General features: G+C 46.5%; 2 protein-coding genes across 3 annotated transcripts in view; one reads left to right on the top strand and one right to left on the bottom strand.

Moving 5' to 3' along the window:
• CHTF18 (chromosome transmission fidelity factor 18) overlaps positions 1–20,187 on the top strand; it is a 1,093,968-nt gene extending 1,073,781 nt beyond the window's left edge. For both annotated transcript variants that reach the window (XM_069647269.1, XM_069647267.1), the window contains exon 22: positions 19,834–20,187. In XM_069647269.1, coding sequence (XP_069503370.1) covers positions 19,834–19,970 — 137 coding nt within the window. In that variant the 3' untranslated portion in view covers positions 19,971–20,187. The remainder of the gene's footprint in view (positions 1–19,833) is intronic.
• Positions 20,188–20,604: 417 nt separating this feature from the next.
• The window catches only part of GNG13 (G protein subunit gamma 13), a 280,995-nt gene continuing 274,480 nt past the window's right edge, over positions 20,605–27,119 (bottom strand). Inside the window, exon 3 of the mRNA XM_069647270.1 lies at positions 20,605–20,844. Coding sequence (XP_069503371.1) covers positions 20,739–20,844 — 106 coding nt within the window. The 3' untranslated portion in view covers positions 20,605–20,738. The remainder of the gene's footprint in view (positions 20,845–27,119) is intronic.

Raw genomic sequence — 27,119 nt, 5'->3', positions numbered from 1 at the left:
CCTGGCACTTCTTGCCCACCGCATTGCCATGCTTTTCCCCAACTTCTAGTGCTATGCGGATGACACTGATCTTATTTTCAGGCTACCCTCAGTCACCTCTTCTCCCTCTCTCATCTCTGACTGCCATCCAGGAGTGGTGTGCTGCCAATGATCTCTGCCCTAATGCCAGTAAGACCGAGATTCTCCTCATTGGCACACCCGCTCCTTCCTTTCCTGCCACTCTCTGGCCGGCCTCTCTTGGCCCTCTTTCTGCTCCCAACTGTGCAGCTAAGAAACTCAGGGTCCTCTTCGACTCCACACACTCCTTCTCTCCTCATATCTGACGTCTCTAAGAAGTCACACTTCCAGCTGCACCTCCTCAGAGGTATTCTTCCTTTCCTCTCCTTCCCCCAGAAGCTCACAGAGCTCTGGCTCTCTCTAGGCTGGACTACTGCAACAGCCTCTTTCTAAATCTGCCTGCTTCTACTCTACACCCTCTGCAACTCATCCAGAACAGGACTGTGAGACTTGTCCTTGGCCTCAAGCCCAGGGATCGTATATCTCCAGGACTAAAATATCTCCATTGGCTCCCAGTGGCTGCGAGGATTAAGTTCAAAACCCTCTGCATTGTCCACAAGACATTTCTGGGGCCTCAATACCTTCAACTCTCACTTCCTTAATATCTTCGTTATCAAGCTCTTCGCTCATCCGCCTCCAACTCCCTCAGGGTCAGTCGCTTCTCCAAGCAACAAGTTAGTGGTAGATCTCTTTCTTGGGCTGGGGCCTCCCTCTGGAACAGCCTCCTGCCTCCCTGAAACTTGAGGAGAATCCTCTCCAGTTCCGGAAGCACCTCAAAACCGTTCTTTGCTTTTGCTTTTTCTCCTCCTCTCCCCTGCTGACTTCCTGGCTGAAACTGAAACTGCACTGGTTACATGGCCACCTTCTGATTGATCTCTGAAACCTGTTGTCTGCACTTACTCTTGCACTCCCCACCTGCTGGACGTCCTTTTACTTATTGTTTATATATTCTATTATCCATGTACTGCACTGTCCCTCCACCCGCATGTTCCCGCTTCCCCCTTCCCATGCACTTGCGCAATCTGAATGACATCTGGCCTAGTACGATCGTTGTCGGTCTTCCCTCTGTTCCCCCTCCCTTGCCTTTTAGCACCTCGAAACACTTGTGCATAGGCGCGTTATAAATGCCTTATCAAATCATAAGTTTGTGTCCTCATGCTGTGCCTAGACATGGTACCGTGTGGGCATGAGAGAGGCCAGTACAAATAGGGGTTCCATGGGAGGACGGGTGTTAGGTATCAGTGGGGATTAGCTGTTCTTGATCTCAGTCTGTGTAGGTGTGCTGTGCCCAGATAAGTGAATGGGGTATACCAAGGGGGCTTCTTGTGATTCTGATACATCTACATGAAAACACCACGATCCAAATCAGACTGGATAATTGGTGGCATCTTACTCAGCCAATATGTACGGAGAGGGAGTGAGGCAGGGGTGCATGCTTGCTCCCTGCCTTTTCATTCTTTATATGGCTGATATGGGTAAGGATCTGAATAAGCAGGGATTTGCTAGCCCCAAAATTGGTGTGCGTAAAATCAGCTGGGTAGCCTATGCAGACGATGTGCTGCTGCTGCTTGACTTTACTCCCAAAGGAATACAGCAATTATTGGGGGTGACAAGTAGATATGCAGCCACAAATGAATTAGTAACTAACTCCGCTAAAACCAGCATTTTAAGGTTTGAGAGAATAATAAAGAAGGGGGTAGGGATGAGATGGTCATTGGAGTCCCAAAACATTGATCCAGCGCAGGAATCCACCTACTTGGGATTTAGATTAACAGCCTTCCATAATAAGAAACGGGTAGAGGACAACCTGATAACAAAGATCGATCAGTTGGCTGCCCAGATGAACAATATAAAGAGTAGTCTCTGTAGATTCTCAATAATACCACTGGTGAGTTTTATACGGGTAAAGTAATCCCAACCCTGGCATATGGCATGGACGTGGAATCCCAGGATTCAGAGGTAGTCTGGGACTTCCTTCGTCTCTTCCCGTAGCAGCCCTCCGGTACGAGTTAGGTCTCCACTCTCTCAGGGCTAGCATGGAGTAATTGTAAATTGTAATTGTTTATTTGTAAAGCGCTTATACACAAGTGAAGTGCTTCAAAGCGCTTCAATGCGGAAGGGAATACAGTCATCATTCTCAGGCCTTGAAGATTCCGAATGATCTAACAACAATAACTAGCATATTAGGCCGGTGGCATATCTGCTAGTGAAGTGTGTGACAAAAAGGTGAGGGGAGAAGTGGGGGGAGGGGGAAAGGAACATACAGATCAGTAAACTACAGTACTGGCCTAGCGACATTTCACATTGCTTGGTGGTTGGTCGTCCAATGTGCCTATGCATGAGAATTTCAAGCATGACCAAGCTGCGGGGCGGGCGGACAGAGGGAGGACACATGCAGACGAACTTGCTAGGCCTAGTACATTCATGATGTGCAAGTGCGCAGAACAAGAAGTGCGAGGGAGGGGGACAAGTGCATCCCGTCCAGCAAGGGCCTGAGTGAAGTGCAGAGTGGCTGCCCCTCTCATGGAGCATAATAAGGTAGTGCTAAGAAGGCAAGTGCAGGACTGGCTGTGGAGCCTGGGACCTGAGGCTCTGGAGGTGCACCAGGCAGCCAGTCTGCTGACTGAGTAAGTTGCGGAAGAGAAAGAGGGCGGGAAAGAAGCGCAGAGAAAGGAGGTTAGCAAGAGAAAGAGGAAGGTCTGGAGTTTCCAGAACTTAAAGAGGTCCAGCTCAAGACGGAGAGAGGAAGGTAGGCTGTTCCAGAGGGAGGCACCTGCAGAGGATAAGGACCTACCCCGCCAATCTGTTTGAAGAAACGGCTCACAAGCACAGAGCTTGAGGAGGCAGAGTGGAGGGCATTTGGGAAGAGAGCGTTGCACATAGTAAGGGCCCCGCCCTAGAAAGCCTTGTGGACTATGCCAGGGAGCCAGTGGAGTGATTTCAGCACCAGATAGATGCAGTCCCTGGGCTTGAGGCCATGGATAAGACTTGTGGTTCTGTTCTGGATAACTTGAAGAGGCCAGAGAGTAGAAGTAGGAAGATTGAGAAAGAGACTGTTACAGTAGTCCACTCTAGAGAGAACCAGGCCTTTGGAGACAGTGAGCATCTGGGGGGGAAGGTGCGAAAAGGTAGAATACCTCTGAGGAGGTGCAGCTGGTAGTGAGACTTTTTTGGACATGTCCGAGATGTGAGAAGAGAAGGAGAGAGTGGGGTTGAAGATGGATCCCAGATTTTTGCCTCACTTGTGGATGGGGGCACAGGATCAAGGGAGGTCAGCAAGAGAGAGTGAGGAAGTGGGAGCAGGGGTCCCAATGAGGACGAGATCGGTCTTGCTGGCATTAAGGCAGAGATCATTAGCGGCACACCAGGACTGAATAGCAGACAGACAGTCGGGAATGAGTGAGGAGGAAGAGGCCAAGGGTAGCCTGAAAAAGGGCTGTGTGTCGTCCGCATAATGCTGAAAGTTGGAGGTGAAAGCAGAGATCTTGTGGGCCAAAGGGGCCATGTAGACATTGAAAAACCAGGGGGATAGATTAGATCCCTGGGGGACACCACAAGTAGAGCGAGTGATGGCGGAGAGAAAGGACACAAGTTCCACCTGGGAAGGGTGGTCAGAGAAAGGACGCAAGCCACGCCAGGGCCTGATCTGTGATGCCCAAGGTATCAGGGAGACGGGAGATCAGGATGTTGTGCTTTACTGTATCAAAAGCAGAGGAGAGGTCAAGGAGAATGAGGACAGAGGGAGAGTTAGAGTCATGGTTTGAGAGCAGGTCTTCATGGGTGTTCAGAAGAGCAGTTTCCTTGCCTCTGGATGCTCTTAAGCCAAACCGATGGTCATGGAGACAACCAACAGATTCAGTGTGGAGGGTAAGCTGAGAGATAGCCAACTTCTCCCGGAGTTTGCGCAGGAAAGGAGTGATGGAGATCGTGCAATAGTTTGCTGGAATAGAAGTGTCAGCGAAGGGTTTTTTGAGCCGAGGGTGCAAAAGAGAAGTGGCTGAACAGGAAAGGTTACGTTGCAGAGGTCTGCCAAGGCTGGAGCTAGAGAGTGAATGTTATCCTTGATAGTTTTGGTAGGGCAAGGGAACACCTGTTTGGAAGAGGCTTTCATAGACGGGACTTGTCTAGAAGACTCCTCAGGTGTGACGAGGCAGAGGGAGGAGAGAAGAGGGGGGGTAGTGGGGGCAGCCGAGGGGGGCCCAGGAGATGATGGTGCATGAGTGGGTGTGGAGGAGAGAGAGCACAGGATGTCCTATGTTTTGGCAGTGAAGTGTGCAGCCAGGGCCCCGCAAAGGGCCTGGGTGGGTGCAATAAAGGATGAGGTTGCAATAGGGTTGGCCGGCTCCTTGCAGACTTTGTAAAGTTTGCTGTGTTGTTGGATGCTGCAGAGATGCTGGCTTGAATATGGACTCTTTTCTTGTGCCGGATGCAGAGTCTGTATTGCCTTTGCAGAAGGCGGCAGGCCAGCTTATCAGAGGGCGCACCTGAAGATTCCCATTTCTCATTCGCTGCTCTGCACTTGTGTTTAAGGTCAGCCAGATCAGAGTCGTACCAAGAGTTGCACTTTTTGGGAGGCTTCAGTCAGACCCTCATGACAGGGGCAATGATGTCGAGAGTATTGAGATGAAAAGGTGAAAGTTAAAGAGGGCTGTGTCAGGGTGGGAGTCAGCCGCAAGAGTAAGAGTAGGAGGAGGGGATTAGGTGGAGGGGAGTAGGTGTAGGAAAAGGCAGCCACTGACACTTTTTCATAGGTTGGAAGACCTTGTAGGTGGGAGGCAGTGCAGGGTGTGCCAGTGCTAAAGGAGAAGAAAGCTTCAAGTGAGGAGGGAAGAGAATGATCAGTCCATGACAGTGAAGCAGTACGAGGGATAGAGAGAGGGATGTCTGTGAAGATGAGAGCATCCAAAGTGTGGACAGCAGTGGGCTTCGGACCAGAGGGTGAGAGGGTGAGAAAGAGAGGGAGAGAGAGAGAGAAAAAAAAAAGCGTGTCGCATCGGTTGCGGAAAGCTCCTGAAGAGTCAGGAGGGTCAAGCTGGATGTTGAGATCCCCCAGCAGGAAGAGGAAAGGAGAGAAGATGCCAGGTCAGCCCATTCTGAGAGGAAGAGGGTGGACTGGCCGGGTGGCTGATAGAAGGTGGCCAGAGTAAGAGAGGAGACAGGAGAGAGAGCCTGCAGACCAGGCATTCGAAAGAGTAATAGGCCTGAATGGGAATGGTAGAAACAGGGATCCCCTCTGGGAAGATCAAGGTGACTCCCCCTCCTGGGCTCAGAGAGGATCTTGTAGCCTTCAGGGAGAAGAGTCAAAACTCGTAATAGAGCTTTCCTTAAACCAGGTTTCAGTGAAAGCAAGAACATCAAGGTCCAGGTATTCAAGGAGGTAGCAGGGGTCGGAGGCGTGCTTGACTGCAGAGCAAGAGTTAAGTGTGACAACGTGGAGCAGATTGCCATTTTTGAAGGACTTGCGGGAGGTGCAGGGGACAGAGGTCCCACCCGTAAGTGGTGCGTGTGCCAAAGAGATAGAGGCAAGAGAAGGCAGAGGGGCCAAAGGGAGTGCAGACAAGGGAGCCGGGACAGTAGTAGATGGCAATGGAGCCAGTGAAGGAGGGGCCGTAGTGGGCAAGGGAGCCCCAGATGCATTGGCAGTGGGTGGCAAGGGCAGCAGCATTTAAGAGGCTGACAAGGATGTCGGTGCTGAGTGTGTGGGCAAGGGAGCCAGGATAGTATGACGTCTAAGGAGCTATAGTAAAAGAGGTGGTGTGACCAGTGGAGGCAAAGAAGCCAAGGTGTGCCTAGCAGGTAAGGGAGCCAGGGAGGCCATAGGTACAGTTGGCAAGGGAGCCAGTGAGGAGGAAGGTGGAAAGTTAAGGCGAGGGGCAGTCTATCAAAAAGAAGGTTGGGTTGAGGCCCTTGGACCAAAACGGTACCATTTCGATAGACATTTATGATGACCCTGTAGGTCGAGGACGAGGCAAGAAGGTCCTCCCAGTGGGTGCCACCACTGATGTGTGAGGAAGAGTAGGGAGAGAGCAGAGCAATTGTATGAAGATTCCATAGGTCGGGGGATGGAACGACAAAGAGGATGTCGGTGAGAGTCTCTCTGGTGGAAGCACCGACTTAAGTGTCAGTGATAGGAAGGCCTGGGTTGGAGCCAAGTGTGTTCTTAAGTTTCTTCCTGCCAGACTTGGTGAGCAGTGAAGGGTAAGAGATAGATAAACAGTTGGAGAAGATAGGAGATATAGAGATAAGGGGGCACAGAGCGTGCTTAACTTAACCCGGCAGAGCAGCTCATGAACACGAGGGGGAGTTGACAGGAGGGCGCAAACGAACAAAGAAACACAATAGGAATGGGAAGAGACAGTGGGAGCTAAAGGTTGGGGGGGGGGGTACAGAGGGGAGGGGGGACAGAAACAAAACAGAGAGCAAGGGAGTACGTTTTTAACTAGCAGAACAAAACAAATGCAGGAATGGGAGCACACCTAAATTCAATTTTTAGACTAGTAGAGACTGTTGCAGCTGTATAAGATGATAACAGTGCCAAGGGCCGAGTTCTCTACTTGGACATTCTATTAGAAGAGGAGAGACAAAACAACCTTTTGTTGAGAGGGCCGACTCGAAAAGTGAAGTATATCTTGGCAGCCATCCCAAGAAAAGTGGAGGACCTGATCCAAGAGCAGACACAAACTAAAAGGCTTTTAAATGAATGAGACTGGATCAGGACTATTGATGGAATGCTATCATCAAAATTGCACTGTAGCTTTTCTTGGTTGGATAAATCCAGCGGGGCGCCGCCGAAGTACCTGATAAAATTCCCAGATAGTCATGGTAGATTGGTTCTCTTAAGGTTTCAGTTAAATGTTCTCCACACGGGAGAAATCTTGGTTTATAGATCTAACATAAGACCTTATAAAGAAATGGTGCCCTCTGTTTGAATTAAACTATCTCCTCATTGTTTCATGTTTTAATTAAATGCCATGGTACGAGAAACATAATGAATTGTGCCTTTGATCGGTTCATGAATGCTCAAGGGTGGCTGCAGTAAATGGATTTCTGGCACAGACTATCCTCCGGGCATGAGACATCTCCATCTTTGGAACTTATCAACGTCTCTAATATATATATATATATATAATAGTTTTTAATATATGGGAAAGTACGGAATTCATAATGGATGGTGTGGATTCCCTTTGTATTAAAACTAGCCTGAATGCTGAAAGCACTCCAAATATTCTTTTGATATATAAGCCTCCCCATATTACGTGCGATTTTGTAAAGAATCTATCATCTTTTTCACTCGCCTCTGTTAAAGACAATACAAAATATTTGCTTTTGGTGGACTTCAATCTATGGTTTAACCATAAGGACGATAAAGTTGCCTCTGAAATGCAAAAAGCCTTGCAGGAACTAGGCTTTACACAATGGATTCAAGAGCCCACACATAGTCTGGGCCATACTCTAGACTGGGTAGCGAGTCATGAAACTAATGTCAATAACATTATACTCTCACCATGTCCCTGGTCGGATCACTATTTTGTGAACTTCGACATTCTGATAGACTTTCCTATGAAACTGAAATGTCAAAATCACTCTAAAACTCTGTATCGAAATCTAAAGAACATTACGATGAGTAAGGTTGAATCAATTCTTAATACCATACCTGATCCTATGTCTCACACTCCAGAAAATTTAGTAAAAAGGATCTCATTCAATCTAGAAAATGTTGCTAATATTCTAGCACCTCTAAAGATGAAAAGGGCTAAAACTGAAACCAAACATAATGCCTGGTTTACTCCAGAGCTTCAGTCGTTGAAATCACTTACCACTAAATCATATTATATGTGGAAGAAGCATAGTACTCTACCACTCCTTAACAAATATAAAGCTTCTGTTTCCACTTACAAAAAGGCTATTCTTAAAGCGAAATCTTGCTTTTTTAATGATAGAATACAAAATGCTCAGCATAACACGAAAGAGCTTTTTTGTATTTTAAAGGAACAGGAAAGAACTAACCATGCCATTCCAGATAGATCTATCTCGGATGATGCCACTTGGTGCAAGGTTATGCAACAAGCTATGCATAAAAAACTCGATATTATTAAGGAAAATCTACTAGAGAAAAGTATTAAGGCACTAAGGTGTCTTCTGCGGAATGGTCCTTTCATAGAGCACTAACAGTTCCAACTTTTAATCTATCTCCCATAACAGACAAGGATTTAGAAACTATTATCACCCAACTAAAGCCAACAAGATGTAAAAATAATATATATACTACTATGATAATTAAGACTTGTGCCCCCTCACTAATTACTTCCATACGCCAATTTGTTAATGCTTCCATAACCACCGGCACGATTCCGCAGAAATTTAAGAGATCCTGGGTTATGCCAATCTTGCAAAAACCTGGGCTATCTGTTGATATGCCAAATAATTATCACCCCATTACCAACACTGCATTTCTACTTAAGATCTTGGACCGTGTGGCGTACATTCAAATTGCAGATCATTTAAAGTCATATCCCATCCTTAACAACCATCAGTCTGGTTTTCGAGTTGGATATGGTACTGAAACAGCGCTTCTCGAACTCAAGTCTACACTGATGGCTCGTATGGATAAGAAGGAGGCATCTCTACTCATGTTGTTGGATCTTTCTGCGGCCTTCGACCTGGTGGACCATGATATCATGGCCACCAGGTTGTCTGAAGTGGCCAACCTCTCCCCTTTAGCCTGCAAATGGGTTTTATCCTTTCTTAGTAATAGAGACAGTAGAGTCTTTCACGAAAGTGCTGAATCAGAGCCTATTATCACATCTTGTGGTGTCCCTCAGGGTGCTTGTACTTCTCCCTGCTTCTACAATATTTTTACGACCCCTTTGTTTGCAATGCTCGACCACGAGAATATTATATTTACCAACTACGCGGATGACACTCAATGTGTCATCCCGCTCTCTGGCTCTCACACTCTGGATGAATTGGCCATCTATAGAGTCTTCTCTCTAATTGAGACCTGGATGGTTCATAATAAGTTAGCATTGAATAAATCAAAAACCGAACTGTTGGTCATTGGCTCCCCACATACTATCACTAAACTTGGCCCACTGTATGATAACTTCCAAATGGGAGAAGAATCCATCAAACCACTAAAAAAAGTGAAAACCTTGGGAGTGACCTTCGATCAACACATGACCATGAAACAACATGTTAGTAGCCTTGTTTCGTCATGTGCATATTATATTAAACTTTTAGCACACCTAAGGCCTCTTATTTCCCAGGACAAGGCAGAGACTATTGCAAGAGCTATTCTCCAGCATTGGATCTTTCATGGATTCTCATGCTTAGAATATTCCCCGTCGTCAGACTGGGAATCCTCGGTAAGTTATATAGACATTTTCCATAGGAAAAATTCTGACACTTTTGTGTCCTATCTACGTCGTTTTGGGCCGCGCACGCCGGCGCCACTAGGACGTAGGGGTATATATAGCTCCGCCCCCGCGGCTCCCTCAGATTTCAACCGTCTTCCAAAGTGGTGGGATTACCTTGCGTATCTGCTATTTGGTTAGGTTGTACTTTCTACTTCTGCAACTGTTTGTTCTTCTCAAGAGAATGTCTGGAAAGGCGTTGTTTCGTCCGTGTGCTACGTGCGGTCTTAAGAAGGTGTACGAAGGGGATGGTCATATGGACTGCATTTACTGCCTTCATCCTCACCACACGGCGGACACTTGTGAAATCTGTCAGGGTTTCTCCCAGAAAACCCTCAAAGATCGAAAAAGACGCCTGGTCGATTGGCTCAATGACGGAGCGGGTGCGTACCCGGCATCGGAGGTGGGCTCCACGGCCTCAAAAAGTAAATCGGAACCCCCGACGAAGAAGGCACGTGCTGCCGAAAAACGAATCTCGGAGTCGGCCGAAAAACGACCCTCGGAGAAACATTCAGAGAAACATTCGAAAGCCGCCTCCTCTCACAAGACGCCGTCTTCTTCCTCCTCATCTAAAAAGGAGAGAAAAGAACCATCTAAATCCTCCTCAGGAGACCGTCATAAGTCTACCTTGAGTCGAGAGGCCGCGGCCAGCAAGTCGGCCCCAAAACCGGCGGGAACACCTGAAGGCCCTGCGCCACTGACTTCGCCGACGACCCGCTCGTCGACGCCTGCGTCATCCGCGGCTCCTCCCACATGTCAGACTGCGGCGATAGGAAACATATCGTCGACGGTGGTCCCGTCGATGGGATGGCAACCGGAGGTTTTCGATCCCGTCCCGCCTGCTTCAACCAGAGGTGACTTTCTCCATCTCGCCGGCTGGCGAGGAACGCGACACGGTCGCGCGCCCAACCGATCTGGGGCTGCAGCCGGCTAGCGCAATGTCGCTCCTGGGTGGGGGTTCCATCCCTAAAACCTTGCCATTACTGAACCCCCAGGCGGTTCTGTCCTTGGAGGTGCTAAATACGCTACAGAAGCTATTACAGCGTTTGGACACACAAATACCCCCAGCCTAGGGCCCCGACACGGATACAGTCTACACCATTCGTCGACGAGCCGGGCCCGCCTCCTCGCTCGGCGACCAGGATTACGGCCGCTTCCCATGCGCCGGAACATTGCCCTATCCTGCAAGAAGGAGAACTACAGGACTCTGACCGTGAAGGATCAGGTTCAGACATCTCACTATCCCCCTCAAGGGACCCAACTTGGGACTCTGAAGCAGAGATGGAAGCTCCGAGAAGCCCGGCACAGCCATCGCCACCTGACGAAGTGGGTGCATTCCATGCCATGATGAGTAAAGCATGTTCGGAGTTTGGCCTAGTCCCTGAAGAGGAGAAAAAGGATTGTTTTCTTTTTGATCATATGGGCAAGAGAAGGAAATCCATATTCGCCATCCCGATTTTGGATCATGTCTGGCAAGAGGGCCTGAAGACCATGGGGCACCCGTTCTCTGAACCGGCAGTGAAAGGTCGTTTGGAGAAGAAGTTCAAGGCTCCGGAATTGACTCCCAAGTGCCTGACGTCTCAACCTTCGCCGGAGTCGGTGGAATCTGCGGCGGCGGCTAGAAAGGCCAGGTCTCAACATAAATGCACAACCTCTCCAGACAACGAGGCCAGGAGACAGGACGCTTTCGGCAAGAAGGTGCTGTCCTTCGGCGCGACTACAGTTAAAGCAGCCAACTCCTTGGCGATTATGTCTAGGTATGACAGGGAAATGTGGCACCGACTGGCTCCTATCTTGGAGCATTTGCCCGAGGAACATAGAAAGTCCGCCATGTTGCTAGTGCGGGAAGGAGAGGAGGCCTCCAACCATGCTATAAACATTGCCGTCGACCTAGCAGAGTCCGGTTTTAAGCAAATCAATAATGGCGTAGTTCTACGTAGACAAGCCTGGCTCAAGTGCACTACGTTCAGACCGGAGGTGCAATATAAATTCTTGGATATGCCGTGTGAAGGGGAGCAACTGTTCGGTGAAAAAGTTGATGAGGCCTTGAAGGGCATGAAAGAGGATACTGACACGGCGCGGTCACTCGGAGCCCTCCAGAGTGGTAGGAATTTTCGTTCCTTTCGTCCTTTCAGAGGGGCCTCTAGTAACTCCCGGTTTGGGTCATCTAGAGACCGAGGTTTCAGCAGACCTTCCTACTCGTCCCAAGGCTACAGGCGTGCGGCCCAATCTTCTCGTAGAGGCAGAGATTACCAAACCTCCAGACGGCGGGGTGCCTACCCTTCGTCGACGAAAGATAAACAAACCAAGAACCAACAATGACATGTTTCAGGACGTCCTGAGGAGCCGAGTGTCTCGTCGCATCGACGAGTGGGAGCGCATAACAGACCGATGGGTTTTGGACACGATTCATCTGGGCCACTCTCTACAGTTCAAGGGCAAGCCATCACACATTGCACCGGTGTTCTCAGCCCACCCCCACCCTCAAATACTACTACAGGAGGTGGCGCTTATGCTGCAGAAAGGGGCAATGGAACTGGTCCCGGTGGCAGAAAAAGGACAGGGAGTGTACTCCCGGTACTTTGTCGTCAAGAAACCAAATGGAAAATGGCATCCCATTCTGGATCTACGAGCACTCAAACTGCTCAAGAATTTAAAATTCAAAATGCTGACTCTTCAGGAGGTGATCCGATCGATACAACCCGGAGATTATTTGTTGTCGTTGGACCTTCAGGACGCATACTTCCATATCCCGATGCGTGGACCACACAAAAGATTTCTGCGGTTCGTCGTCGGACGAACCCACTATCAGTTCAAGGTCCTCCCGTTCGGTCTAAAATAGTCCCCCAGGACGTTCACCAAATGTCTGGCTCCAATAGCAGCCTGGTTAAGAAAGGAAGGTCACCATGTGTACCCTTATTTGGACGATTGACTAGTGAGGGGACTGTCTCCGGAAAGGGCACAAGAAAGCCTAGATGCCACCCTGCCCTCCTGCAACATTTGGGCTTCGCAGTGAACTTCGACAAGTCCTCGTTAAAGCCTTCAAGGACCTTGGTCTTTTTGGGGGCAGAGTTCCACACACAGTCGGGGCTGGTGAAGCCATCCCTCGAAAGGATTCACAGACTGCAACAAAAGGCATCGGAATGGGAGGTCGACACCAGAGTGTCAGTACGAAGGTACATGTCCCTGCTGGGGACCATGTCATCCTGCATACCCTTGATAGGCAATTGTCGCCTCTTCATGAGGCCTCTTCAGGAATTCTTGGCGGATCGATGGGCACAAAGTCGAGGACGCTGGTCAGACAAGTTGACCATCAGCAGTCAGCTCGTGCAGGTGCTTCAATGGTGGAGAATCTCCATACACCTAACGAAGGGAATGCCCTTACTGGAGCCTGCGTTCCAGAAGACAGTGGTTACGGATGCTTCTCTAACTCGGTGGGGAGCTCATCTGGACTCCTTACAGATCCATGGTCGTTGGTCATCGGAAGAGTCCTCCCTCCACATCAACCTGCTAGAGTTGAGGGTGGTGCGTTGGGCCCTAAAATCCTTTCTGCCACAGATAAAGGGCTCTGTGGTGAGAATCATGACAGACAACACGACAACAATGTTTTATCTACGGAAGCAGGGAGGAACTCACTCCAGGAGCCTGTCGACGGAAGCCCAGGAGATCTGGCATTGGGCCCTACAACACGACATACATCTGTTGGCGTTCCACTTACAAGGAGTAAAAAATGTGCAAGCAGACGCTCTCAGCAGGGAGATGAATTGTCTACACGAATGGGAACTGAACGATCAGCAACTGCACCTTGTCTTCGCGGAATGGGGTAATCCGGCCCTCGATCTCTTTGCGACGAGAGACAACAATAAATTCTCCCAATACGCGAGCAGGTGGCCACAACAAGACTCGCTAGGGGACACGTTCTCCTTCCCGTGGACGGGCAAGTTTCTGTATGCCTTCCCCCCCCATTCCCTCTCATCCGTCGGACCCTGCAATGGATCCACAGATATCCTTGTCGGGTGATCCTGGTGGCCCCGTACTGGGCCAGACAAGTGTGATTCTCCGATCTACTTCACTTCTCAGCGGCAGAACCAATGAGGTTCCAGAAGATCCCCAACCTTCTGTCTCAGGAGAAAGGGATCGTTTGGCATCACGACCCGGACAACCTCAGTCTGACGGCCTGGCTCCTGATTTCGCTGAGTTTGGCACGTTAGCGATTCCAGCGGATTGTCGTCGTGTTTTGCAAGCTGCAAGGGCACCTTCCACGAACACTTCATACACATACAAATGGAAAAGGTTCTGCATGTGGTGCACAGGTCAACCAGGTCTGGTCCCGCGGGCGATCACACCGGAACAACTCCTACCATACTTGTTGCTCCTGGCAAATAATGGTTTATCTGTTTCATCCATAAAGGTGCATCTAGCTGCCATCTCGAGATTTACTCGGAAGAGACATTCCACTCCATTGTTCAGTGACCGCCTAGTTAAACACTTCCTTAAAGGGTTGTTTCGAACCTTTCCTCCCAAGAAGACGTTTCCTCCGATCTGGAGTCTGAACCTGGTCCTGGCAGCCCTGATGAAACCCCCTTTTGAACCAATGTCATCGACATCATTAAAATTTTTGTCTTGGAAATTTGCTTTCCTGGTGGCCATTACTTCTGCTCGTCGCCTGTCGGAAATACAAGCTCTTGTGATCGAACCTCCGTATTTGAGGTTTTTCAGTAATAAAGTTGTGCTGGCCACTAACTCGCATTTCATACTAAGGTACCTTCCATGTTCCATAAACACGCTTCTATAGTGTTGCCTACATTCTTTCCAACATCGTCTTCAGTGGCAGAGAAGACCCTCCATACATTGGACGTGAAAAGAGCTTTAAAATGTTATCTCCATCTCACTCAAAGCTTTAGAGACACGAGACAACTCTTCGTGGCTTACGGTCCTGCGGCTAGGGGAAAAGCGATTTCAAAACAAAGGACTATCCAGATGGGTGTCTTCAGCCATTTCTTATTGTCATTCCAAGGCCGGAAAGCTGCTACAAAAGCATCCAAGGGCCCATTCGACGAGATCTACATCGTCGTCGACGGCTTTGTGGTCCGGAATTCCGCTGGGGGATATCTGCCAGGCGGCTTCCTAGTCGGTACCACACACGTTTACCCGACATTACTGTCTCGCACAGCAACATGCTGAGGATACACAGATGGGGCGGGCAGTACTACGTCACCTGTTCCAATAAGGTAAGCCCCAAGTGGGGTTGCATCCTTCGACAACTATGCTTTAAAGTGTCGTGTCTTTTACGGTTAACATGCTATAATGTAATGGGTTGCCATAATAAGTGGGCACTGTGATTGTTGTGATGTTGGTTTGCATACACGCCTCCAATGTTGGGGGATACTGCTATACAATCTATTCTAAGCATGTGAATCCATGAAAGATCCAATGCCGGAGAAGGGAATAGTTTCTTACCTGTAACTCCATTTCTCCAGCATTGGTATCTTTCATGGATTCACCTGTGCCCGCCGACCTCCACTGAGCATGCAAACCAGAGATCCCCCCATACTACTTTGGGGGCTGAAATCTGAGGGAGCCGCGGGGGCAGAGCTATATATACCCCTACGTCCTAGTGGCGCCGGTGTGCGCAGCCCAAAACGACGTAGATAGGACACAAAAGTGTCGGAATTTTTCCTATGGAAAATGTCTATATAACTTACCGAGGATTCCCAGCCTGACGACGGGGAATATTCTAAGCATGTGAATCCATGAAAGATACCAATGCTGGAGAAATGGAGTTACAGGTAAGAAACTATTCCCTTATAGGCTCAAAAATAGACTATTGCTCTAGCCTTCTTATGGACATTAATAAGGCTGACTGTAATAGGCTACAAATCTGTCAAAATGGGGCTATTAGAGCCGTTATGAAAATTAAATATAGAGACCATGTCACACCAGCGAGACGTGAGCTCCATTGGCTACCTGTGGCCACTAGATTCCTATTCCGCACTCTGACCATTGTACATAAGTGCAGATCTGGGAATATGCCTGGATACCTACAACAGCTATTATCCACAAGAACTAATTCAAGATCATTGAGGTCAAATAATTTATACCTCCTGTCTGAACCAAAATGCCGCACTGTTAGAGTAGCCAATTCAGCTTTCTTTGCCAATGGACCCAGAACTTGGAATGCTCTTCCGCTGGAGCTGAGATCCATGGACTCCTTAGAATTGTTTAAGAAAAGATTAAAGACCTACTTGTTCCATTAGACGATCCTGATCCCCTTGATATATTATCTGGTTGCCTTGCTGTATGAACATGCTTTGTTTTTTGTTTGTTCTGTCTTGTAGGGCCCTCGCGCCCTCGGGTTCATGGACCCGCTATACAAATGTATTAAAGTAAAAGTAAAGTAAAGTTTCAAATTGTTAGATCTGTATAAAGAATTTCCCTGAGGATAGGTTGGAACTGGTGCTTAGTTTAATTCTTTTATCATGTTAATAGTTTTCTTCTCTTACTGTATATGTTACGTTGATATACATATTCATATAACAACTGTGGATGAAGAGTTTGTTTTATGTGATCTGAAAAGTCAATGTTTTGACTATAACATTTTAATAATAAAAATATATATATTTTTTAAAACCTTAAGCGCATTGATGGCACCCTATGGCGATCAGTGGTGGTGGCTTGTGAGGATGAGTTTAGAGAGGGCGAGTTACTGGGAAGGGGTACAAAGGGTGATAGAGTGACATGGGTGAGGCCATGACAAGGTTTGCTAGATAGGGAGCCTGATAGCTGTCTGCGAGGTGCATCAGAGGGCTCTGGGGGCACGGGCTGGTGCTTGGGGGTAGGGCAAGCCAGGTAGGAGGGTGAGCCAATCAAGCTAAGGGCGGGCCAGGAAGGGGAAGGAAGTATGAGGGAGCATTTTGATGGATATCTGTAGAGGATGGTGGAGGCTGTTGCTGTGTTGTCAACAGATGCATCAAATGTGAAATTAGTGTGAGTGGTACATGCTTGAGGTAATCGTGGGGTAGGTGCAAGCTGGGATGTGGTGTCAAAGGGGTGTGCGTGGGGGGAGCGACAGTAACATTGCTGAAGATGGGAGAAAAGTGGTGCGAGACAGCGCCATACAGTGGAGTACTGGGCAGGTTATTAATAGCAATGCAATGCTTAGCTAGTAGAGCATGGTACAGGAGCAGGACAAGCAGCTGGGATATAGTCAAGAACAGGGCTGCTGGAAGCATAATAAGCATGACAGTCAGAATTACAGTAGGAATTACCATATTGCAAGGTAATTGCAGGGGCGAACGGTGCAGCATTCAATTGTGGCAGAGGCACTGTGAGCGGGGTAGCAAGGACTAAACATATTTGAAAAAAGCAGCATTGGTACAATTAGAAAGCAGCAGTATAAGCAAAAGCGGGGTAGTGAATGGCTTACAGTAACCTGAGCTATTCGGTGATATGGTACCTGGTAAAGGCGCGTTGCAAAGAGGCATGTGGAATGTGGGCGAACAATCGGGCAACAAATTAGAGATGCGATGAGTGCAGCAAGTGCTTGGCTTTGAGGGCACGGTGAATAGTAATTGCGAGAAGCATATATGAGCGGATTCATCATTGCAGTCAAAAGCAGCTTATTATCATTGTACATGCTAGACTCAGAAGCACCCGGTTGGCCGTGGCAATGCCAGCAGGAGAGAGCCTGCTGAGGTGGTAACGTGCAGGTTGGATAGGCACTGGAAGGGGGTTGCACATGTGACTGTGAGCCCCTCCCGTAAGGTAGCAGAAATGGCAACAATTTGCTCAGTAGTGGAAGGGGGACAAAGGCAGTGTAGCACTACGTCGGTAGGCATAGTGAAGACTAGTCTAGAGGGGATACGGGGGCAAAGGGTGCGGATAGGAGACGTCGAACAGCATTGTCCCGTGAGAGACCAGAGGGTAATAACAAGACCCACAGGGGTCACACAGACTGAACATTCGCTTAGGACACAGCAGGGCAGAAATTGAAGTTAGAGAGGCCTCCCAAAATGTTTTTCCCCCTCAAACTTCTCAGGGGTGCACGCAGGTGGATCTCGGACTACATTTTAGCCAGTACTAGGTTGCCGTGTCGTGATCGCCTCCGCTCTAGTCTTGGTGATTGGGGGGGGGTTTGCTCATAGTACTTGTCCTTCTGACTACCCACTTCCTTTTACTTCCTCTTTGCCGTGGTATAAAAAGGCTGCTTGCAGCATTAGCAGAGAATATAATCACTAGGGAAGGGGAGCCAGTGTTTGCAAAAGGTATCTGGCATGATCTGGTTTGGCCGCTTTCCTTTTAACTTTTACATGCTGCTCCAAAAAAAAGCTGTGTTCCCTATAATTTGTGGTGTGATTGTCTTGAAGAAGGGGACAGAGTGGTAGATCAGGTAGATAGGTCAAGTTAATCAAAGTGCTCCATCTCCCGAGTACTATGATTAACTTGACCTATCTACTTGATCTACCACTCTGTCGATGTTGAGTGTGATGCTTACCTCAATGACAGTCTGTCCCAGGTTATTCTGGGCTCTTTCTCCTCCTCCACCTCTATCTCCACCTGTGGCATCCCCCAGTGCTTCCTCCTTTCTCCCTGGCTCTTTATCACCTATCTTGCTCTGCTTGCACACCTCATTTCCACCTTCTCCCCCAACTTCCAGTGTTAAGCAGATGACACACAACTCTTATTCAAACTTCTTTCTGATCCTCTCCTTAGTTCCTCCATCATTCCTGACCGCCTATCTGCCATCCAGTCCTGGTGTACTTGCAATGATCTCTGCCTCAACGTCAGCAAGACTGAGATCCTTCCTATTAGGACTCCTGCTTCCTCTTTCTTCCCGTCACTCTGGCCATCTTCTATGGGCTCACCCCATTCTCCTTCATCGGAAGCCAGAAACCTGGGATGACTCCTCTTTCCTTCCTCCCTCACATTCAGGACCTTGCCCAGAAGGCCCACTTTCAACTCCACCTCCTCAAAGGAGTCCTTCCTTTCCTCACTTTCCCCCAGAAACTCAAATCTCTCTAGAGCTCTGGTTCTCGCTAGGCTTGACTACTCCAATATTCTTTTCCGTAATCTACCCTCTTCTTCTCTACGACCCCTCCAGCTAATCCAAAATAGGGATGCAAGTCTTATCATTGGCCTCAAGCCCAGTGGACCGCATCTTTCCAGCCCTAAAACCTCTCCACTGTCTCCCAGTTGCTGCAGGGATCAAATTCAAATCCCTCTGCATCATCTATAAGGCTGTCTGGGGCCGGGGACCACGCTATCTACAACTGGTTCTCACTAAATACTCACTAAATACTCTCCCTCCAGATCTTTACGTTCCTCTAGCACCAACTGTCTGTGTGTCAAGCACTTCGCTAAACAGCAAGCTGGTGACCGATCTCTTACGTTGGCAGGCTTTGTCCTTTGTCCTATGGAACAGCCACCCCTTCCTCTTCATCTTGAGTCGGATCTCCTCAAATTCTGGAACCTCCTCAAGACCTTCCTTTTCACCTCCTCCTTTCCCTCCTCCCTTCTCTGCTAAAACCCCACAGTTGCTAAGATTGGTGACCAGTGTCCTCCTGGGTCCTGGCCTCTCACATCCAATCGCCTTCAGCCTTCGCCCGCTCCCAGCACTTGCCTTGGCACCCACTGTCCTATAGCACCACAGGCCTGCACTTATTTATTGGCAGCTGAGCACTCTCACCTAGTCACTTAACAGCTGCTTACTCCCCAGCACTTCCCTCTTTGGTACACCTACCACTTACCCCCCACTCCCTCATCCCTTCTCTCTCTCTGCACTTGTACGTTCTGAATGCTCACAAGGCCTAGTGGGTCCACCTCTATCTTTTATCGTTGTATTTGTTTTTCATTCCCATGCATGTGGGCCCTTTGAAATACAATTTGCATGATGTATAAGTGCCTTACAAATGCACAATGCATAAATAAATGTTCAAGGATGAACATACAGTAACGGTCATGGTTTATTATCTATTATTAATAAACAGAAAGGTACATTTGGGGACACGGGTGGGATGTGTGGAACCTGCTTTTAGGCTGTGGGGGTAGGTAAGTGGTATGTCAAAACAAGGTGATGTTGACAATTGATGCCAAATACTGCGCACACAAGTGCTTGTCTTCTATGCATGAGTTAGAGTTGAATAAAGGCGGAATGATCTCCTTTCATTAGACACTATGCAAATTCCTAGTACGAACTAAAGTACTGCAAACGGTTTTTTTCATCAAAAATCGATAAAACCTTGGCCATAAAACATGATGAACCTTTCTGATAGACTTGCACATGGAACGTGTTGCTCGACGTCGCATTGTAGTCCTAGCCATTACTTCCTTAATGATGTTTGCCACCCCTTTTTTGTTTCCTTAGTCTCTTCTGAACCTGAGAAAGTATCGATTGAGAAACAGATTGGGACGGCAGTGGGAAAGAGCGACGTGTGGTTCCGCTTTAATGAAGGAGTGTCCAATGCCGTACGGCGGAATGTTTATATCAAAGATCTCATGTAAAGTGGCCAACCCTTCAGTGCTTCACAGTGTACAGGAAAGCGTGTGTGTGTGAGTGTGTGTTTAGGGATGCGAAGTGGGAGAGCGTGATTGGACAGAGACATACAATATGATTGTAACATTTTGTAGAAAAAAAAATGTCATTTACATGGAGGATTTTTAAGTCTCTTCAACACTCGAGTATTTTGTTAATAAAATAAAAAGCAATGGATAAATGGAATTGACTATTGCTTTATTTCGTTTATAAATTCATATAGGTCTTGTATTCATCTTTACTTCGTAGCTGCAAAATTGTATTATTCTACAACGTACAAAAGTACCTAAAATCATTGAAAATAGTTTTTTTTTTTTTACAAAAGTTTCCTTTACAAGTTGGAAAAAAATTAAATTGTACAGAAAGAACACGAAGCAAAGTGAAAGTGACAGCTTGTTGGTTCGAAACAAAATGTAACAATCTGTTTTTCGGGGTTTATCATTTTTTCTTTCTCGCTAATTTATCTGACAATGTAGCTTTAAACTGTCCTTGTGTTAGTACTGATCAAGGTCTTCCAAAATATTCTTTTATAATCACTTGCTCCTTTTTCCTTGCCATCTGAAACTCTATACAAAACGACACCCCGAGGACCATGCTTGTTCATTTGGGCATAACTGTAAGATTGCTAATATTATCGCCATTAACAAAAATGTACATTCAGAGTTAATGCAAACGTGAAAGTAATAAGAGTCAAAAGTCGATCTGCGGCTCTCTCCTCGTCTGGCCATTTCGAGTAATCACAGAATGCTGCATTTTCCCTTCTCCACCCACGGATTGTTCTTCATCAGTTCGGGGTTCAGGAAGGGGTCGTTTGGCACCCCTTCTTCTATCCATTTCAGCAACCTGCAAAGCAAGAGAAGAGACCAGAATAAGGCTTACATGCTCCTTGCATTAACAAAATGTCAGTGTTTATGGGTCTCATTTCTTTTTACAGTGACATGAACAAGTATTTCTCATAATCCTAAAGTCTGGGGAAACTAGAAAAGAGCTTCCTGGTCTTGCAGAGTAATGAGTGTTTTCAACTAATAGAAGATGTTTATAGCTTTTTTATTTTTTATTGTTCTTGTTTTTCACAAAACCTTTACAAAGCATGTTTTTCAATTTTACATAAATAAAATACAAGTTTGAAACTAAAAAGCACACAAAAATAAAAACTTTCTTCATATAAACTGCATTAAAATAAAAACCAAAGTGCAATGTGCAATCGGTCTTAGTTCTCCACTGTGAGAAACTCTATACAATCTAATGCAAAGATAGAATAAGCTCAAAATGCCAATGGCGGAGTGTTACCTCTATCAAGACCTCTATCAAAACAATTGAATCAAACAATTTCATAGGCAGTAGTACTTTGTGCTTAATGCCATTAAAGAATGAGAAACGTATACGTTTTGATCGTCAGAGAAGAGTTTACAACTAAACCGCGAGGTAGAATTGATGACATAAAATTGATAACAATCCCACAGTTACAATACCCACAGCATAGATTTTCTCATTATCCTTACATCGACAAAAGGATACAGAGGACCTACGTCTTTCTGCAGTAAAACGGTACCATGCAGGATATTTAGCAATACTTTTTCTACCGTGCTTAAACGAAATTGCTCTATTCACGCTCACTCAGAGGAAACAGATCGATCAGCATTGATTGTCAACATGCGAACCAGAGAAAGAACAAGCAAATTGTTTGTGCCCCACATGCATCTTGGCCATAACATTTCCCTGGAAAAGGTGGCATTTCCTAAGTGGTCCTCACCAATACAAGAAATTCTCAGTTTTTCATAGTAGGGACAGTAAATCACAAGGTGTTTTAAAGTTTCCAATTGGGAGCTATGTTTACAAAATCGACAAGACCCCGAATTTGTGATGCTGTTATTGTGCCAATGTTTGGTGCGCTCACAGGTGTGCAGCTGATTGAATTTGAACCTCATGTATGTAGTACGAGCTTTATCGCAAGGAAAGTATACCAAGTACCTCAATCTTGGTACCCTCTTTCTGATAAACCTAGAGTATTCTTGATATGTAGTGTATCCTCCTAGTGCATCGATGGTAAGCGACCAATCATGTTAATAAAGTTATTTTTCCGCATAAGCGGGGCGTTCCCTGAGATTGAGTGGAGTAATATTAATGTTATCCAGAATCGCTTTCATTCTTCTCTCAAACCGTACCATGGATGGTGGATTAGACTCAAGAAGCATCTTTAAAAGATCTTTGTAGAGCGAATGTCTGTGAGGAGTAATCCACTCGTAGGTGTTCAATTGTCGCCAGTGGAAACGAACAGACAGGGAATAGAGACCCAATTTGTGACGTAGGATGGCATTTGGCAACAAGGTGGCCATCCCCAAGGTACGTTTCCACGTTAGCGCTTGAGTGGTGTTCAACATGTTGTCAATTTCAAGGAGGCACATATTCAAGTCATATAAAAGCACAGCTTCTGCCTTACGGGTATATAACTCAATGTCAGGAAGGGGTGAGATGTTTATGGCTTTAGCAATCAGTCCGCCTACACACAATAAGGATGTGTTTGTGCGTGTAAATTAAATATGCCACAATATGTTATGCAATTAATTATCAAGAAAAGACGAATTTAAAGGGCCAATCCGTGGAATGGAATTTGTTGCTTAGAGAATGCAAGCCTTCAACCACCACACCTGCCTTCCGATATGTTTGTTTTAGCTGCCAAGCAGGGATGGAATGGGAACCAAAAGAGGCCCTGGAAATAATTGTCAAAGTGGCTTCATATTACACATTTTCAGCAAGCCCAACCCATTTCCTATAAGAACACTTGAAAATAACATAGGTTACCACTCAGAAGAGACCCAGGGTGCAGAGGCCTACCAGAAAATCTCCAGAGTTCCCTGTAGGCCAGTTCACCCTCGTTGCCAAGTGTCATCGTAGTATAAAACTGCCGATGAAGGTAACTAGCAAGGGGCGTCCTGAAGCCATGTATGGGGCCCAGCCATTCAGCCTTATGCTATTTTTGGTATTTTATAGTTTGCGAACCGGTTCATCTCTCTGTGGAAAGTCTCACTACAATGTATTATAGAAGTTAAGAAATTGACAAAATTACTTTATATACTGTTTAAAGCCGAGAAAAGCAAAAACTGGAGGTGCACGCAAACAATCGAAGTGCATAAAACGTGTAGATGAATTCTTATTTGAGTAACATGAGTACAATTTGGTAGCAAACCATAGTGTGGTCTCACAGTGACAACACGAGTTGTTACAGAAACACAGTGCTACTTGGTTTGGTAGGGCTGGTCATTTCTTGTAGGATTTAAGGTATTAAGCCTCTTGGAAGGAAGGCTATCTGGCTGACCATAATGGGGTTGAAACAGATAGGTGAGCAGCCACCCATGGCCCCTACAGTGAGATCTAAGCATCAGGGAAGCTCAAGCAATGAAAGGGACACTTTTAGTCTCTTTTTGATTCTGTTGAAGTTGGTTTCCCAACTGGGAGCTTTTGGTAGAGCACTCCATAATTTATGGTCCTGTGTGGTGAATGATCTCCCGCTTTATCTTTTTTCATTTTAAATTTGGGACTCTTTGAAGGCTCTCACGCGAGGATCTCCGATTCCTAAAAGGTGTGTAGTAGGAAGAGACACCTTTGTAATACAGGCATCTTTTTGTTACACTGTGGGCCTTAAAGCAAACTGAGTTCTCGGGGCATCCAATGTGGAGCCTTGAGCGCTGGTGAGATGTAGTCACGCGGGCCCGATCCCTGGTATTTGTCTGCCTGTGTGATTCTACATAAGCCTAATTTGCTAGCTTTAAAATGTGGTCAGACCATTTTCGATTGAGCTACAGTGATCTAATTTGAAAATAACTCGAGCTCTAGCCCTCAAGTGGCTCTATTTACTGTTCGGAGAACCACGTCTGTGTTGCTTTCTAGAAGCAAAAATCATGTCTGAGTGAAGTCCCTCTGATGACTTCACAGGCAAGCATAGCTAGATGAAGGGAGGCCGCTTTAACAATCTTTGTCTATGGATGTGATCTTTATGCTTACTATATTTCAGCATTTGCTAACTATCAAGTTTGCTCTTTTGGGCAAGTGCATAGTGTTAAGTACACACGAGCCCGGGATAAGGGAGAAAGACAAACCTTCACCTCCCTGTCAGTTATGAAAATAAGTTTTTGTTTGTTGGAGACTGCACTTAAAACAAAATAATTGATTTTGCCGCATTGTGAGCTTAAATGCAGAGAACCTTGAGTTACAAAGCATGTTTGTCAGTACATGCCTTAGACTGGTCCTTCAGTGTCATGAAAGGCGGGTGTTAATGTGATTGGGGCTGTATTGCAATATCTGCACCTATGGTAACATCAGTGGACCCCACACTCAATACATTTGTAAATCTACTGTTTGCCTTTATCCTTACGTTGAGCCATTTTAGCACTATTAAATGGATGCACGTAAAGTAAGTGATATGCATATAATCATTAGAATAACTTGGTCACCCAATTTTTTGGATTGTTACAGCGTTGCATAAATGACTAGTACAGTTACCATTAGGATACATGTAACATAAAGCTTATATATCCTGCAAACACTAGTGTGATTTTGTATGTAAGGCAGCGAGTTAGCTAGTCCTTTTTTGTTTAAATCTGTATGACTATAGCAAGTGCCTTACAAAAGAACACCCAGAGTAAATCGTTTACTCCGATGCACATTGCATCTGAGTCAGCACGATATGAATTGCAATTGTGTATTCTTTTTTAAACACCTCTGGTGTACAGAATATAATTAACTATCCAATCCAATGCCCAGCTAACAACCACAGATTGGTGAGGGGGGCGAGGAAAAGGCTTAAACCAGTAGGTAAGAATGAAGTTTCATCTTTATTATTTCAAGGTAATAGGTAAGTAACTTCTCTGCAAAGAGCCACCAGCACATCCATCCTCTAGCAGCTCATCTCTCCACTCTCACTTCTGGAACATATATATGCAGGCACGAATGGATCATAAACTCAGTCCGAGTGAAACAGGCACACATTGCCAGAGCATGGGTTGGTTTACTCCCACATAGTTGCGGCAGTGACCTGTTCAGAGCCCAAAGTGCTGTCAAGAGCGGCCAAGTCTCTGGCACTTCTACAGGTGAAAATCTTCCTCCTCAAGCAACCAGCAGTATCTTTGGTGTGTCTCTGCCCTTGTGCCGCTCCAAGACCCTCCATTTGCGTGGTCCATGCAAAGGCCAAAAAGAGACACAATTATCACCTGTCTCGATGACTTGACTCAAGTCCGTCGGGGCCCAAGAAACATCCATTAACAATGTTCCACCCAGCAGTGTTTTCTCACAATTGCTTCTCATACATTGGAGGACACTCAGGCTATTACACTCCGCTCCTTCTGAAGCTGCAAAGGAAGCCACTGGCCGGCGATGGATGGGCTCTGGCATCTTCATAGTCCCAGAAGCACGACTGTGGATGCAATCTTTACAGAGGCCCCTGAGGAGTCATTTGTCTCACTGGGTTGACAGATATGATCCTGGTCCGTCCATCCCCAAAGGGGCTTGCGTGTCCAACCACATTCTCATAGCCCAGCTATGTCAACTTTGGTTGACAGTCCACCTTTCGTTGAGTGGTCTGCCGGAAGGTCAGGAGAAGTCCTTATCCATCAACTTGCTGGAACTCTGGGCAGTTCGTCAGGCATTGAAATCCTTTTAACCATTAGTTAAAGGTCAACAGTCTAGGTCCTCATGGGCAATATCGCCACCATGAAATTCGTCACCAGGGTAAGCGTGGCAGAGGACACTGTGGTAAATCTGAATCAGGAGACGGACAACTCATTATGCTTTGTAACCAAACTTTTTTATTAAAGTGACAAAACCTTATACTCTCCTAATGATGATTCTGGTCCTTATGGTAGCAAGAGAGTTCAGAACGGTGCATGTCAGGATGTTGCACCGAATGAAGTCTGCACGTCCTCTAGCAAACCTATCTTAGCCTGATTCCTATGCCTACCACTAAAAAGGAAAATAATCTAATTTAAAACTAAAAGTTATCCTGGGTCCTTCTACCCAAATTATATATTCTTGGCTGTTTTCTGATCCCGCACCCCCACCCCCGCACTGTCTCTGGATTAGACAATGGCTTCTTGCCCTAAGCACGGCTCACATATAATCACTAGCCAATGTCTATCGAGTTTTTGCAAGAGCTACAGGTCAAGTCAAAACATTTTCAATAAATCATTTACGGCTTCCCACGTGGCGTCTCTAGGCCTCCTGACCCACTCCAGAGTGCAATTCCTGCATGTAACAATCGGTACTATAGTTAAAGTGAGTCCTGTGGTGCAGAGTGCCTTAAAGTTTATTTTGCAGCGTGTTGCGGTGTGTTTAGACAGTGGATGTCGTATACCTTAACTAACCTTTTTATACTAACCTTAAGTTCTTGTCGGCACAAGGAAGTGGAAAAGACCCCAACGCATTGATTAGAAAGAAGCATTGGCAATTGGGCACTGCTGAGAGGGGAGCGCCGTAGGACTCAGCATGTGACTAAATGGTGCGAAGATGTGTAGAGGAGAGATGGTGCAAATGACCTAATCAAGCAAAGATGTACAAGCGAGAGATGGCGGGAGACAGTAGAATGTTGATAGCATTTTACTTTCTACAATGCCATAATAAAGCTGCATAACGAGTATGTTCTGTTTGCTTGGTGGTTCGTTTTTTTGACTGGGTTGCTCTGGGTGATTTCCTTGCATTGCAATAAAAAAATACTGTTGCAAACCGAAATCGCAGTCTGGAGTTTTTACTTCTGCAATTTGGTGTCATGACGTGGATGGTGACACCCTGCAGAGACAAATAAGTGACTGCAGACCACTCTTCTCTGAACCTCAGGCACCAACCCGAGAGGTGATGGACCTTTTCAAATATCTTCCGGAGTATCGAAAAGGGATTGCTCATAAGTTGGTGTATCTTCATGGGCTTTACCTATATTTCACCAAGCAACAAAGGGCAGACGCAGCTCGTTGGCCAAGTGGTTGATGCCCCTCATATTGGTGTAAACTGGGAAAGGTACAAATGAAAAACATGTACAGGATGTTAGTAACCCGGATCATGATACATCCAGGAAATTACAAAATGATGATAAATAATAATAAATATATTCAAGAAAAAGGATAGGGGAATAA

The sequence above is a fragment of the Ambystoma mexicanum genome, chromosome 2q (genome assembly GCF_040938575.1).
Source record: "Ambystoma mexicanum isolate Mex_15411 chromosome 2q, UKY_AmexF1_1, whole genome shotgun sequence".
NCBI classification, from domain to species: Eukaryota; Metazoa; Chordata; class Amphibia; order Caudata; family Ambystomatidae; genus Ambystoma; species Ambystoma mexicanum.
The sequence above is the reverse complement of the archived record's forward strand: the minus strand, read 5'-3'. Positions and strand labels throughout refer to the sequence as shown.